This window comes from Populus trichocarpa, chromosome 10 (assembly GCF_000002775.5).
Source record: "Populus trichocarpa isolate Nisqually-1 chromosome 10, P.trichocarpa_v4.1, whole genome shotgun sequence".
NCBI lineage: Eukaryota > Viridiplantae > Streptophyta > Magnoliopsida > Malpighiales > Salicaceae > Populus > Populus trichocarpa.
This window is the reverse complement of record NC_037294.2, coordinates 19,417,159-19,430,865: the sequence shown is the minus strand read 5'-3', so window position 1 is coordinate 19,430,865 and position 13,707 is coordinate 19,417,159. Positions and strand designations below refer to the sequence as shown.

General features: G+C 34.9%; 2 protein-coding genes across 4 annotated transcripts; both read right to left on the bottom strand.

Moving 5' to 3' along the window:
- Positions 1-41: 41 nt before the first annotated feature.
- On the bottom strand, positions 42-3,603 carry LOC7483958 (protein FIZZY-RELATED 3). The gene is made up of 10 exons (XM_002315181.4): positions 2,837-3,603; positions 2,549-2,671; positions 2,285-2,389; positions 2,017-2,196; positions 1,824-1,886; positions 1,091-1,285; positions 868-969; positions 688-750; positions 476-544; positions 42-376 (listed from the first exon to the last, which is right to left on the bottom strand). The coding sequence occupies exons 1-10, from the start codon at positions 3,338-3,340 to the stop codon at positions 323-325; spliced, it is 1,458 nt and encodes a 485-aa protein (XP_002315217.4). The 5' UTR covers positions 3,341-3,603; the 3' UTR covers positions 42-322.
- Positions 3,604-4,362: 759 nt separating this feature from the next.
- On the bottom strand, positions 4,363-9,599 carry LOC18102713 (actin-related protein 5). Of its 3 annotated transcripts, XM_024611164.2 has the most exons (12): positions 9,287-9,599; positions 9,100-9,170; positions 8,881-9,005; positions 8,623-8,667; positions 7,811-7,913; positions 7,571-7,680; positions 6,935-7,044; positions 6,756-6,846; positions 6,240-6,671; positions 5,875-6,002; positions 5,232-5,571; positions 4,363-5,107 (listed from the first exon to the last, which is right to left on the bottom strand). In XM_024611164.2, the coding sequence occupies exons 1-12, from the start codon at positions 9,385-9,387 to the stop codon at positions 4,601-4,603; spliced, it is 2,163 nt and encodes a 720-aa protein (XP_024466932.2). In that variant the 5' UTR covers positions 9,388-9,599; the 3' UTR covers positions 4,363-4,600. The 3 variants fall into 3 exon arrangements, with proteins under 3 accessions (XP_024466932.2, XP_024466933.2, XP_024466934.2); XM_024611165.2 differs by lacking the exon at positions 9,287-9,599 and having other exon boundaries at positions 7,811-7,857; XM_024611166.2 differs by lacking the exons at positions 9,100-9,170; positions 9,287-9,599 and having other exon boundaries at positions 7,811-7,918; positions 8,881-8,984.
- Positions 9,600-13,707: the final 4,108 nt, after the last annotated feature.

Sequence of the window (13,707 nt, the reverse complement as noted above, 5' to 3'; positions counted from 1 at the left end):
TTTGATGTAATCAATTTCAATCACTAAAATGAGAGACAACAGGAAGAAAAAAACCATAAAATTCAGACTTGTAAGAATTGCTTTATACAATGACGTCACAACACTGTAATCTATGTAGGTGTGTAGGAAAAAAAAAAACAAGTACACTATACAAATCCTGTTCGAATTCAACAGTATAATTTAGCAAACCAGTCAAAGTTCGAACTCGGGCAGAAAAGGAAGAGATCAAACTCCTTCCTGCACGTCGCAGTGGCAACCTCTGGAATTTGAGTATATGCATTTACAATATAATATAATTTAGCTTAAGATTTGCGTGGTGCTGTCACCGAATCTGGGTTCTTCCTAATGACCAAAGTCCTGTATCTTTCACTGGTGTCTGCAACCACAGAAGGGGTAAAAGAGGCTTAATACAGAGGCAGGCAGGTTACATGTTACAACAACCTGTAAAATGGATTCTGCTACCACTCCTGCTTACCTGCGTTTTCATAGATGGAAACACATTCCAAAACCTCAACGTCTCATCCCCTGCTCCAGTTACTATTGTCTACATGATGAACAGAGTTTTAGACATTACAAATTTATTCAATATTCAAAAAAATTTATTGCTAGTGTACTCATGAATAAAGAAACAAAATTGAAATATATTTTTGCAAGTAATGTTTAGAAATGGAGGAGATGTTGAAGTACCTGACCATCAGGAGACATGGCAAGATAGAGGACTCGCATACTGTGACCAACTAGAGTTGCAACCTATACCACAAACCGAAAACGGATTCTTAACAGGATGAATCTTGTAAATCTTGAACTAGCGCGACAGCTATGATACCCATTAACTACAAAGAATTAACTAATAGCCCTAGCTAATACCTTGGATAACGATGGATATTTCCACACCATGATTTGATTCTGGGAGTACCCATGAGTGCTGACCAGTTCATTAACATTCTTGCTCCAGGCTAGATTGCAGACCTGCAGTCAGCCAGTGAAAAATCAGTAAGAAGAGGGCTTTAGGAAACTGCAAATTTGTTCTATGAAGTTGGTTCCATAATCTAGTGAAAATGAAGCAGAGTGAAGAGAATAATAAATAAACCTGGCTTCCTGTGTCAACATGGTTTAACTGATGACCATTGGTGGTGTTCCAAAAGCGAATACATCGATCAGCAGTTCCACCTCCAGATGCAAGGAGACCACTCTGGTGGGGTGACCAAGCAATGGCCTTGACAGCAGCTGTGTGTTCTGTCAATGTCAAAACTGGTAGCTGCGAGTGCTGGTTCCATACCAAGAGCTGATCACCAACAGGACATTGATTTGATGAGATACACATTAATACACACTCAAACAAAAAGGGACTAACCACTGGTAGGGCTGTCGTCAATGACCTGAATCCGATTCATTATTATGCTTATGTTTCTAATTTATTATGTCTTGATACAATCTGAATTTTTATCTATTTCGATTTTTTTGGAAAAACATTGGGATTTTTATTATTCTCTCTTTTAGTTTTTTTTGTACTTCTTGCCTAATTTAAATTAGGTTTGACCTTTAATATAAATTTTTATTAGAATCATTTAGTGAGATATTTTGATTTTTTTAAAAAGAAATAACATGCTGTATAGGATCATAACATACTTTATTAATGTACTGTACTTGAAATTCATTTTACATCAAAGCATGATTTTAAATGAGACAAATATCCGAATCCGATAGGATCTAGATCCGGATTAACAATTGGAAAACTTGATTTGAATTCATAAAGATTCTATCCGAATCTATTTATTAAACAAATTTATATTGTGAGCAAGAAAAATGGAGTTATCTTTTACCTGGTTATCATTTCCACCTGATGCAAGTTCTCTGTCATCATGAGACCATTTTAAGCCACATACCTGGATAAAGTGATGAGAATTTAGAAGGGCTTCTTACTCCCATTTGTGCAAGTAATTTTAGTCCATATAATTTGGGGGTGTGAAGTCAGGAATTGTTGAGCTGAACCATTTATGCAATTCTCGACTCTACCTCAGATTTGTGACCAATAAGCTTGCTAACATGGTCACTAGAAACTCGAAGATCATGCTGAAGTATGTTGCGGTCCCTGCTTCCTGATGCTAGTGTCCTAGAGTTCCAAGCCAAGACACTTGTTCTTGTTTGATGCCCGCCCATGGTTCGGACCCTCTTGCACTGTGTTCCATCCCACACCTATAAAAAGCATTCGACAATAGATCATCAATCAAAATGAATCGCGTAATAATGCAAGATTTGGGACTAATTAGACTGCTAGAGCTACCTGAACTTGACCAAGATGTGTGCCAATTGATATGTATGAGCCTTCCCGGGTCCATTGCACGGAGCATACACTGTCATTAGGCCCTAAATCACACAGCCTGGTCACCTGAGAACAAGATAACAAAAAAGGTTGAAACACTTGGTCGGCTCCATTTTAAATAGCAAATTCGCATCTAAAGATAGTACTTAGTAGACAATCTTCCATTGGATTGAGTAAATTCTTGGGGTTGTCAACATGCTAAGAACCTTGAAATGTCAAACTTACTTTACTATTTGATGCAGTCCATAAATAGACACAAGTTCCCAGCCCAACTGCGAGTACATTCTGTGAGGACCAATCCACAAGATTCAAATAGAAGTCATCTTGAAGTGATGGGGCATCCAAAACCTGCATCAAAATTAACCTTCAATGATTTACCATTTCTTGGACTGAATCTTCAATATTTTTTATCGAAACCAATTAAAACAAAAGGGGTTCAAAACAATCTTCTTTATCCACGATTCTCTGAAAAAACAAACAAAAACTGGAAGAAAAAAAAAACTCGGTACTTACCTTATGGGGTGTCTTAGGGACTTTTCTTGGTGGCTTAGGAGTAGTAGAAGACTCGCTAGAAATCCCACTATCATGTCCCAAAATTGAAGGAGAATACGGCGAATTAGGGCCTGAATGATCAGTCTTGAACCTCAACATATTCTTGCTAGGACTACCCAGCCCTCCTTGACCACCTGCAGGAGAAGAAAAGGAACCAAAATCAGACCCAAAAAGCTCAGATTTCAACAACCTTGCATACGCCTCATTGCCTCCTTCTTTAACAGGAGATCCTTTCTCTATGAGTCCAAAAGTTTGTAGCCTTGAAGATGATCTGCAAGGTATGAATCTATCACTACAAGAAGAGGTTTTTGAGGGTGAAGATAAGCTTGATATTGCTCTTGGTGATGATACGCATGTGACTGCTCTAAAAGAACTTGAAGAAGAAAAGGTCTCCAGTCTTAAAGAAGTCTCATTCATCCCAGATGGGAGGTTGAGGCCACTCTTTCTTCTTGGTGTAGAATCCATATTTGCTTGATGTTTTCGATAATCTTGAGCTATGGTATTCTTTCTATTTTGATTTTGTTGATAAGCGGTGAAGATTATTGAAAAGGCCTCTCCCTGTGGAAGGAAAGAGAGGGCTTTTCAATGGAGGGTTTTTGTTTCAGGGTTCTTTTGCGTGGAAGAAGATTTGCAACGGTCGAATTTGGGTAGGGGATGATAGGAGCGGAGCTGGTAGAGAAAAGGGGTTTTGGGGTGTTTGAAGTTCTTTTATTTATTAATGTGTATGGTGCAAGATTCTAACGGTCAATTGCTTGAGTCGAGCTCTTTTTTTTTTTTTTTTTTTTAGAGCTGTATCTGTCGTCGGTTGTTTGAAATGAAAGTTTATTTATTTTTATATTTTTAAAGTTTTTAAATTTTTAAAAAAAAATTATATTTTTTTAGTATTTATGATGATGTTAAAAATAAATTTTAAAAATAAAAAAATATTATTTTAATATATTTTTAAATAAAAAATATTTAAAAAAACATCTACTACTATAATAGAATATGCTATAGTAAATTCCTCTCCCTTGAGTTATTAAATCAATTTAATATAGTATGAGATAGATCTTCGGAGTAAAATTAAAATTATATTAATTTTGTGATATCTTGGCAACAGTATAAAATCTTATTCTTGTAAATAATGTCATCAATTTTTTCAAGGGAAGAATTAACATCAAGAGAGAAGACCGGGTGTGTTTAAATATTGATGTCTGATTGGTAGTAGTTCTGATTAATTTTTAAAGTATTTAATTTTTAAAATACTTTTTATACTAAAATATATTAAAATAATATTTTTACAATGCCCCCAAAGCCCCCAAACCACTGATCCTCTCTGGAATATTTAATCGAGCCGATCTAGGATGGAATGCTTGACCTATGCCATGCTGTTATCACTGATAAAAGAATCCAGCCCGCATCTACGGTAAGCATAATAGAAAACAAAAACTGTTTTTCCTTGAAAGGCTGAGCTAGAAGACAATCTGGGCAAACAATTCCACTGGAGATAATATGAAGGTTTGAGTTGATAACTGAAATATCAAAGTTAAGACTTGAAACAGAACTGAGTTCATGGCAGAGCAAATATAGAACTAGCTAAAAAAAAAATCAATAGCGTTGTCAGTGTTTAGCAGTGGCAGAAACAAAATATGGCATGAACTGCCAAGGTCCAATAATTTGTTCAAATTGGGATCTATTTGCAGCCATCTCATATGAAGATTCAAGTACACGAGTGTGACAATATGATTATAAAGTGTATTGAAATTGGTATCCGCGAAGCCAATCTTCACCCTTCTCAAAGTAATCCATTCTACTAAATGTCTGTTGTGGGAATTGAACTGCAGCAGCATAAAGAGAAGCCCCGCGCCAAGCGTCAAGAACAGGATCAAGTGCTCTGACCACCTTTATAGGTGACCCACATGGCCTAATCATTCGGATTCCAGCTTCTAAGCGCTCACTCAGACCAGGGTAAAGGCAGCTTCCACCAGTCATCAGAATTGAATTGGTCAGTCTTTCCTCCAAGACTTGGTCCTTGGATGATAGCCTCCTCATTGAGACCCCAGCCGTCTCATCTAGGCCTGCCTGGTCGATTCCAACTAAGTTGGGATGAAACAGAATTTCAGGGCATCGGAACCTTTCAACCCCGAGCAGAATTTGGAAATCTTCCTTGGTAAGAGGACGAGACCGTGGCATGTCAGCAGCTGATTGTGAGGGCCCTGGTTCTGGCTTGGGAACAAATGTTGCGTCTATCTCCTGCCATGTCAATAATCAATAAGTTATGTAATTCCCCATACAAGAGTTGAATCATCAAGAACAGGACGTGAGAAGTAAGAACAATGAAGCAGCTGGTCCATATACCAGAATAAATAAATCTTACCTGAAGCCTGGAAGATACACGGGCAAGCTCTGTCTCATCCTCATCTGGCCCCTCATCATCATCATCGTTATCTTTGCTCATCAGTTTGTAAAGTTGCCAATCTTCATCTTTGGCACCAAAATTATCCTCACCCTTCCCTCGGTCAAAAGCTGCTGTTGTTAAGAGGCGCATCCTTTCTCTTTGGGCAGCATTCAATCTCTCACCGCGACCAACACCACCAGACATACCATTTCCATTTGAGTGGTTCCCATTTGTCTTGAGTCGTTTTCGCTGCTCAACTTTCTCACAGAGTTCTTTGTATTTAGTACGCATTTCTCCTAGATAAAGCTCTGGGTTCTCTCTACACAGAAAGAACAAAATAATCAATACCAAGAGATGGTACATAGGCATGTAGCAAATCAGCTAGTTTCACTAAAATCTACAAAATGTGAAACAAAAAATGGTTTTATGGAATTCAAAGTGCTAGTCATGCAGTTAAGTGAGCAAATTGCACATAAAAACCATGCATCAAGTTTGAATCCAGATCCAGTTTTCCCATTTCCCTTCTCCTGTTTGCTTAACAATAAAACCAAACCTAAATACTTTCTCCTTAAAAGCTAAGCTGAACTAAATAAAAGAAGCATTCAAGAGCCTAGGTACATACAAGCGTTTTTGTTCATCTAGCTGATTTTTCCTTTCTCGTTCCAGGTCCTCTTCAACACGTTTCTGTTTAGCTCGTTGGCGGCCATCAGATGTGGTTTTAAGGAACATCTGTCTTCTCTTTTCTCTTAGCTGTAAAGAAAGGCGATCAAAGAGTGAATGTATGGAGAAAAGCTAACAATCACTAAACCATCAAGACAAATGTGATCACTTATATCAAGCTGATTGAAAGCATGAGGTTGCTTTTGCAAGAAGATGAGACGCAACAATGATATGAGAAGTCATTTTTTACCTCTATTCTACAAACAACAGAGATAGAAACTTCACAACAGAAAAGCATAGGATCAACCAATTGGTATAGAGGCATACCTGATCTTGGGTCAGCATGTTATCAGGAATATTGACAAGAGGATACTTTTCATCAGTCTTTTCTTCAACTTCAGCCTGTTCACCCTTTGGCTCACCCTTTACTTTTCGTAATGACTGCGTTGCTTTGGCAAGAGCAGTTTCTATTTCTTGCCTGGAAACATAGCCAGTATCTTTCAGGAAAAATGGAATTTCACTCTCTTCCACTTGTTCCAGCTGCTGCAAAAGGAATTCCAAGCCACGCAACTGGTTCTCTAGCTCATTTATCCTCGTTGACCTTTTTGCCTCAGCCATTTCTCGCAACCGTTGACCTTGTCTTTCCTTTATAGCTGCCTTTCTGGCAATCTCTTCTTCTGATGGAGGCTCCTCAACTGGTGGTGGAACCCAAGGGAGCTGCCAACACCTCGTTTTTTCTTCAGCTTCCTTGGTCCCTTTCTGTCACATAACTATAAAAGTTAACAGCTATCCATCTCAAAAAGAAAACAGGAAGAAACAAAAGATGATGTATTATGAGTTTGCCTGAAATAATCGAGCTTCTGAAGCATAGTCTGTTGCAATATAACAATGCTCCATCTTCAGGTCTTCAACCTTCTCCCATGTTAACCGAGCCCTATTGCATGCACAAGGAAAACATAACATAAAAGGATTATAAACTGCACTGATTAGATTGAAGCAGAGTCCAGATGGACATTACTCACATGTGATGAGGGTATTTAAGTGAAAGGAGCTGCTTCAAGTAATCAGTGACATGGTATCCACCAATATTAGTTCGGGAGCACCCTTTATAAACAGGCTCTCCATCAATAAACTGGGAACAGAAACACACCTCATGTTATGCCATTAATTTAAAGCAATTAGAAATAGGGGGTTAGATTGAATCATGGGGACCAGAACATTGGAAATACTTGGGATTCAAACGGACATTGATACAATGAATGGAAAGATGTCTGACAAAGCATCTTTAGTGATACTGTTTCTGGTAAAGAAATACTGAAACAGCTGCAGTAAGAAATAAATATACATCTTTCAACAGAAACATGTGCAGCTCGTATTAATGCAATGACACAAACACTGTAGGTCTCTGTGTGTGTGTGTGTGTGTGTGAGAGAGAGAGAGAGAGAGAGAGAGAGAGATTTCTATTTCCAGTTCCATTCAATCTTGATATGCATTACCAGCCTCCATATAATTGACACTTAAAAAAGAATCCCAAGCCAAAACTTATTGACTAAACAATTTATAACTGCAGTGCACCAGCAACCTTGCAGAGCTGTTTTATGTACTTGAATTGCAAATACAAATAAACTATGATCAAATATATTCCAACTAAGCAATACCGGAATAACATGAGTTGTTGTAAATCCTGGACAAATAGCAAGCCCATCTTTATCACAAATCCCATGCTGTTGATTATACTTATAGCTGAATGCAGCATCAACACCGAACGCTGTGATGAAAGAACAAAAATAATCCAGGTTAATTAGAATAGTCATGCACATGGAATGAGAGTTAAAAACATTTCCTTTAAGGAGCTGGAAAGTTTTCTAATGACGGACAGTCAAAAGTCTATATCCTACCTACAGATGGAACTCCGTAAGTTTCAAAAAGCAGCTCCGCCATTTTACTGCGAGATTGAACAGGGTTGAGTATGCATTCTGTGATCAGGACAGGATGATCAATCTGTTCTGAGCTCAAATGAACAAAAAATTAAGAAACAGTCTTGAGAATGCATTGATTAATCTGACAGAAAAGGCATATATAAATTGCTCAGAACTCTACAGCATCAATTGCCATGCATGCACTGTGGTAACACCAAGTACATCTGAATAAGTCATTTCAAATGCTTCTGCCGTGAAGTTTATATTATACATGTCAGATATCATCTCAAACTATCACAATTGACTCAGGATGGTGTGGCACACTCAACTCAATTGAAGTCAACTTAAAAAAGTGGCCGATGGGTGTTTAGACTAGTGCCAGAGTCTCCTCTGCATGGTAAGAGGGAGAGGGATTCTAATCAAGTCCCAACCTAGCTCCTTAAAACCAGAAAAGAAGTTCAAAAAAAAGTGATTCACAGTATCTAATAAACTATCCATATCAATGGCAAACATATTCCCTCACCCAAACCAGGATCGCGCATGCAAGCCACGCATTTCATTGTGGATAATTAAGATTAGAAAGAGAAAAAAACAAAGTGCTGACAACCAATAAGAAACAAAGAGATCACAGATGGCTACATGTGACTAGGTGCTGCCAACCTGAATTTAGGCAGCTATAGCAGAATAGAATACTTCTCAACACAGACTGAGTAATGCACAAACTACATGCAATTTATTGTAGAAGCCTAAAAAATATTAATCCCTCTAATCAAACAACTTCCTGATTATACCTCTGATCCATTTGCTCCCAGCCGATCGAAACCAAAGTCGAGAATCTACAGAACAAAACATTTGATTATTAGTAAAGCCCACCCCTGACATATTTACGCGAATAAATTAGCAAACCATGCGTCTTTACCCTGTAAGATTTTTAATAAACTCTCTCGTGCTTGCCATAAAGGTTAAAAAACAATGAGATATTATTTAACAATTTGTTTAGTGTAAATAAAATTCGACAACCCAAATAGTGCTTCTGAGTAGCTGCTTACATATTCCATAATCTCGAACTGATAAACAACATTGCTATCGAAAGCGGAGCGAGGCCCCGACCGACTACAATCGAAGTACTTCAACAATGTAGTATCATGATCCCCAACAATACTAACCGTTTCACCTACACCACCACCATCACCAGCAACAACAAAAACAAAAACAAATTAAAAATATATATATTTCTAGGAAAAAAAGGAAGTTCATTCGTAATTTACCAGTGGTTTTGTGGCGTGGTCTTTGAACAATGTTACGGAAAATAACTCGAGGATCGTTCTCCCCCGCCCATCTGTTTCAACCACAAAATCACAAAATTAGAGCAGAAATCTAAAAAAAAAACTAATATTAATTTATTCGGTGTGATAAGAGCTAGGGTTTTTCTTTTTTTTTTCTTTTTGTAATTACCCAATACGAAAATTGGAGGCACCATTGTCGATTACTATAGGAGTAGTTGAAGAGTAGAGATTGTAATCTGTTTGTCTTTTTATCTGGGAAACAAAAGGCATTTTTTTATTCTCGCACTGCGAGTGGTTTTTTTTTGGGGGGTTTTGAAGCTTCTTCTATGCTTTCCGTTTCTGTGTTTAGTTCATGATAAGTAGCAAAAAGAAGTAGCAGGCAGACATGAACCGGTTTGGTTGGGAAGGCAAGCCACACGGTTTTGACCAGAACCGGTTTCCTCTCTAAAAGACGAGGACTGATGTGGTTTTTCAGTAGTGGGAATGATAAAATTGATACAATATGGATGAGCCCTGGCTATTTGGTCAGGAGAAAAAATTACCTGAACCGGTTAAAAAATCATATATATATCCAGAAAACACTGATCTCAAAATAAAATCTTCAGAAATTTCAAACATCTAACTCCCACTTAATAGATAATATCATTATCCTTGGTATGTATTTTAGGGATCTTATATAATTTCATTAATTGCAATAATAAGAGGATTAATATATTTATCATGTAAATATTTGTAATATCAACAACAATTTTAGTTCAATTTAATATATCCCATCCGTTTGGATCTAGTTTTTTACTGAATTGATCGGATTTATATTGTATATAATATTAGAAGTTGGATTAAATTCAATTATATAATAAATATCAGAACATCGCCCGATATATCAAGGAACCACCCTGGTAATCGATGCATTGATTTCCTTGCTCGCGTTGGCTCTGGACATGGTGGCTTCAATCAGATTTGGAGTGCTTTTGCGTCTAGTTTAAGAAATGCCACGCAAGCTGGTTGTCCCCCCTCCTCCCTCTCTTGATTTTATATTTATAAGAAATGAGATAATTGTATGTTTCTTTAAGTCTCCACTGGATTACATACTCTTGCTGTATCATTAATCGAGTCAATTTTTATAAAAAATATATATATTGCTAGCATGAGTAAAGATAACCTTGTGAAAAATAAATCGAAACAAATTACGAAGTTCAATTCTTAATCGGTCCAACATTGAAGGATGAGATTAAAAAAATAATTTAAAAAAATATAAAAAACAACTCGAGTCAATCTATTAAACTCGTTATATGGGTCATGAGATTGAGATAACCTCATAGAAATAAAATATAAAATTGATCTGATTTAACCCGAGTTAACCTATCAAGTTTGTGACTTTAATCATGAAATTAAAATAACCTTGCGTTAAAAAGATAAAAAATAATTTATGAAGCTTAATTCTCAACCGTCCATTTTAGACCCAATATTGAATAATAAAATTTATAAAAAATATAATTAAAAAAATAACACAAAAAAAGCTAAGTTAATATCAATTAACTTGTTAGGTACCATCCCTAACTTGCTAATAAAAAGCAAACCAAAATAAATCATGAAATTTATTTTTCAAACAAACAAAATATTAGATGATGAAAATATGGGGGAAAGTCAATTAAAAAAAATAGAGTCAATTGAGTAAATTCATGAAATTCGCAACTTGGATCATGGGACCAAGATAACTTCTTTGAAAAAAAACAGCTTGATTTAGCTGTGTTTAAAATGTTAAAACCACGACCCCGATCATGAAACCAAGATATTCTCATATAAAGCATGTCGAAACAAATTTGAAGCTCAATTCACAACCGACTTAATACTGAATAATGAAATTAAAAAAAAATTAATCAGAAAAAAAAGATACAAAAAATAACATAAATCAATTCGGGCTAACCTGCTAAGCATTATTTTCGAGTTATGAGGCCTGAATAACCTAATAAAAAGCAAACAAAACAAATCATTAAACTTAATTCATAACCAACTCAATATAAAAGGATGAGATTATAAAAAAAAAAATATGAGTCAACCGTGTTAACTTGTCAAACCTGCAATCTATGTCACGAGAGTGAAATAAAAAAATAAATTAAGTATTAAAAAAATATTAATTGAAAAAGAAAAAAAAATATTTTAAAAAATAATATTTAAAGAGAGAGGTACACATGAAAAAAAGAAAAAAAAAACCTACTCTTTTAATTTATTGGTGATTAATATCCAGGCCGTCGAGGTTTGGAACTAGTTGCATCACGTCACACGAATTCCCTTGTCCCCAATAACTCACTTGTTTTACTAGAAAGAAGCTCCAATACCGATGATCCACAAGAATTTTTTGTACAAGGTAGACAGTGTTCGTCCCCGTGTCTTTGTGTTTAAACAGTATTTTTACAATTTTCTGAATTTTTTTAGTTTAAAAATATATTTTTGATTTTTTCATGTATTGACATTAAAAATATTTTTTTAAAAAAACTCTACTTCAATTCTTTACATTCTCGTATTTAATCAATACTTCAATAGATGAAAGCCAACGCTAAAACTCGAATTCTAGTTAAGTGGGGTAGAAAATAAAAATACTATTTCGATGAGAATTGTTGTATAAATAGCATTACGATATCATGCAATATTGGATTTTAACAAAATTGTATTATAAAACACAAATGGTCTTTCATGTACAGTTGTTCTGAATAAATTATCCTTCAGCAAATATGTCATGGGGTAATGGGAAAACTAGAAAAAAAAATGCAGGGAGCAAATGTCTAGAAAAAAAAGGGGTAAAATTCAAAATTCTTACACTATCAAGGACTAACATGAACTTTTTTGAAAATAAATCTGGAGGGGAAATCTCTTACATGTAGCTCCGCCCTTTTAGAACCCGTTTGGTTACGTGGTAGTGTCCAGTTTCTTGCGGTTTCATTTTGCAAGCTGTTTGGTTAATTAACAAACGCTTGTTACTGTTTATTGGTCCCACTGTTTGTTGCGTTTGAAATGCAAAAAAAAAGAAAGCAATTCAATGCTGAACAGTACTCTACTGTTCAGTGAACAGTTTTTTTTTTTCTTCGAAAAATCAGTGCAGTTAATTGATTTCACTCGCACTGTTCACGTGAACGTAAACAATAATATTTTTTTTTCAAAAATTAGTTTAAGGTGAATTAAATTTACTCGTACTGCAATTTTATTCCTGATAATATTTCATCTAATTTTGTAGTTTTTGTTGGATGAATTTTGTACGTAATGAAATTGTAGATAGTTTAATGGAACAATAATTTTTTTATTTATAAAGTATGATTTATTTCATGATGTAATAACAATAGTTAAATCCACAATATTTAAATTAAAAACCATCAATATTAATATATATTTTTAAAAATTATTTTATAACCTCAATTTCAAAAGCATTCTTAACCAAACACATTAAACTACTTTTTCTTCAACCTCAATTTTAACCACAGTTTTAACCAAACACCTATTTTTTCAAACCAACCTCAATTAAAAGTACTTTTTATAAAATAATTTTTTTCAAATCACAACCACAACAACTACCGCAATACCAAACACACAAATTACATGCCCTGATCCTTTAATTTTTTTTTTTTAACGATCACGTGACGAATTCCTATTTTTAACAACCACGTGTTCTTAAACAAGCTTTCGTGAACTGAGATAAAACTTTTTTCTTGTCTGGTCGTGCATTTTAGACTTTTAGTATAATTTTTTTTATGACGTGTCGCTATATTAGAAGGAGATAATAACAAGTGGAGCACTAATTATCCGATAAGGCCGAAGCTTCTTTGAAACTCTGGCCTGAGCCACCCGCATTCAAACTGTAATAAATCCCATCATGAAATGGGCCTAGTACAAGATGCTTAATTACTATTCTAGCCCAGGTATAAGCACTCGACTGCTTGCGATCACGGCTCTCCGAAAGTGGGTTAAAAAAACCAGGTCCATGCCTAGGTACCAACTCAAGAATTAAAAGTGTGTGTTTTTTATTTTTAGTTTTTGTAGTTGAAGTTTAAAAAAGTTTTTAAAATACGTTTTTAAAAAATAATTTTAGGTTTTAAAAAATATATGTTTGGTTAAAACTGTTGTGAAATGATTTTTTACATGTAAAATAAATAAAAAACAAATCTCCATGAAAAACATGTTATTTTAGTTTATACAAAATCAAGGTTTGAAACACAATTATATACGGAGTTCGATATAAAAAGTAAAAGTTAACTGGTAACCAAATAATTATTTATTTATAATTTGATAAAAAACAAAAATTATCATAATACAGAACACACCTGAAACTTGAAGATTTTAACAATATCTGAATTCAACTTTTGCATCACTCTCATAATTTAGTATTTTGATAGTTTATTTTTTAATCTCAATCACATAAAAAGCATTATTTTATTAGTCAAATAACCTGTATTTTATATACCGGGCTTCATTTATAATAGCATTTCAAACATTTGTTATGTAAAAGTTAAATAATATGATTTTCATTTATAAATACATGTTTTTTATTTATTTTTGCATGTAAAAAGCCACCTCACAATAATTTTAATCAAAAATATA

Excerpts from the sequence above, each read along its gene's own strand:
- LOC7483958 (XM_002315181.4), bottom strand. The coding sequence starts at position 3,340 with ATGGATTCTACACCAAGAAGAAAGAGTGGCCTCAACCTCCCATCTGGG. Across the intron at positions 2,390-2,548 it reads GGACTGCATCAAATAGTAAA|GTGACCAGGCTGTGTGATTT; the intron begins GTAAGTTTGACA and ends TCTTGTTCTCAG. Across the intron at positions 2,197-2,284 it reads CACATCTTGGTCAAGTTCAG|GTGTGGGATGGAACACAGTG; the intron begins GTAGCTCTAGCA and ends TGCTTTTTATAG.
- LOC18102713 (XM_024611164.2), bottom strand. The coding sequence starts at position 9,387 with ATGCCTTTTGTTTCCCAGATAAAAAGACAAACAGATTACAATCTCTAC. Across the intron at positions 7,045-7,570 it reads CAACAACTCATGTTATTCCG|TTTATTGATGGAGAGCCTGT; the intron begins GTATTGCTTAGT and ends TTCTGTTCCCAG. Across the intron at positions 5,108-5,231 it reads GTGTATCTTCCAGGCTTCAG|GAGATAGACGCAACATTTGT; the intron begins GTAAGATTTATT and ends TTGACATGGCAG.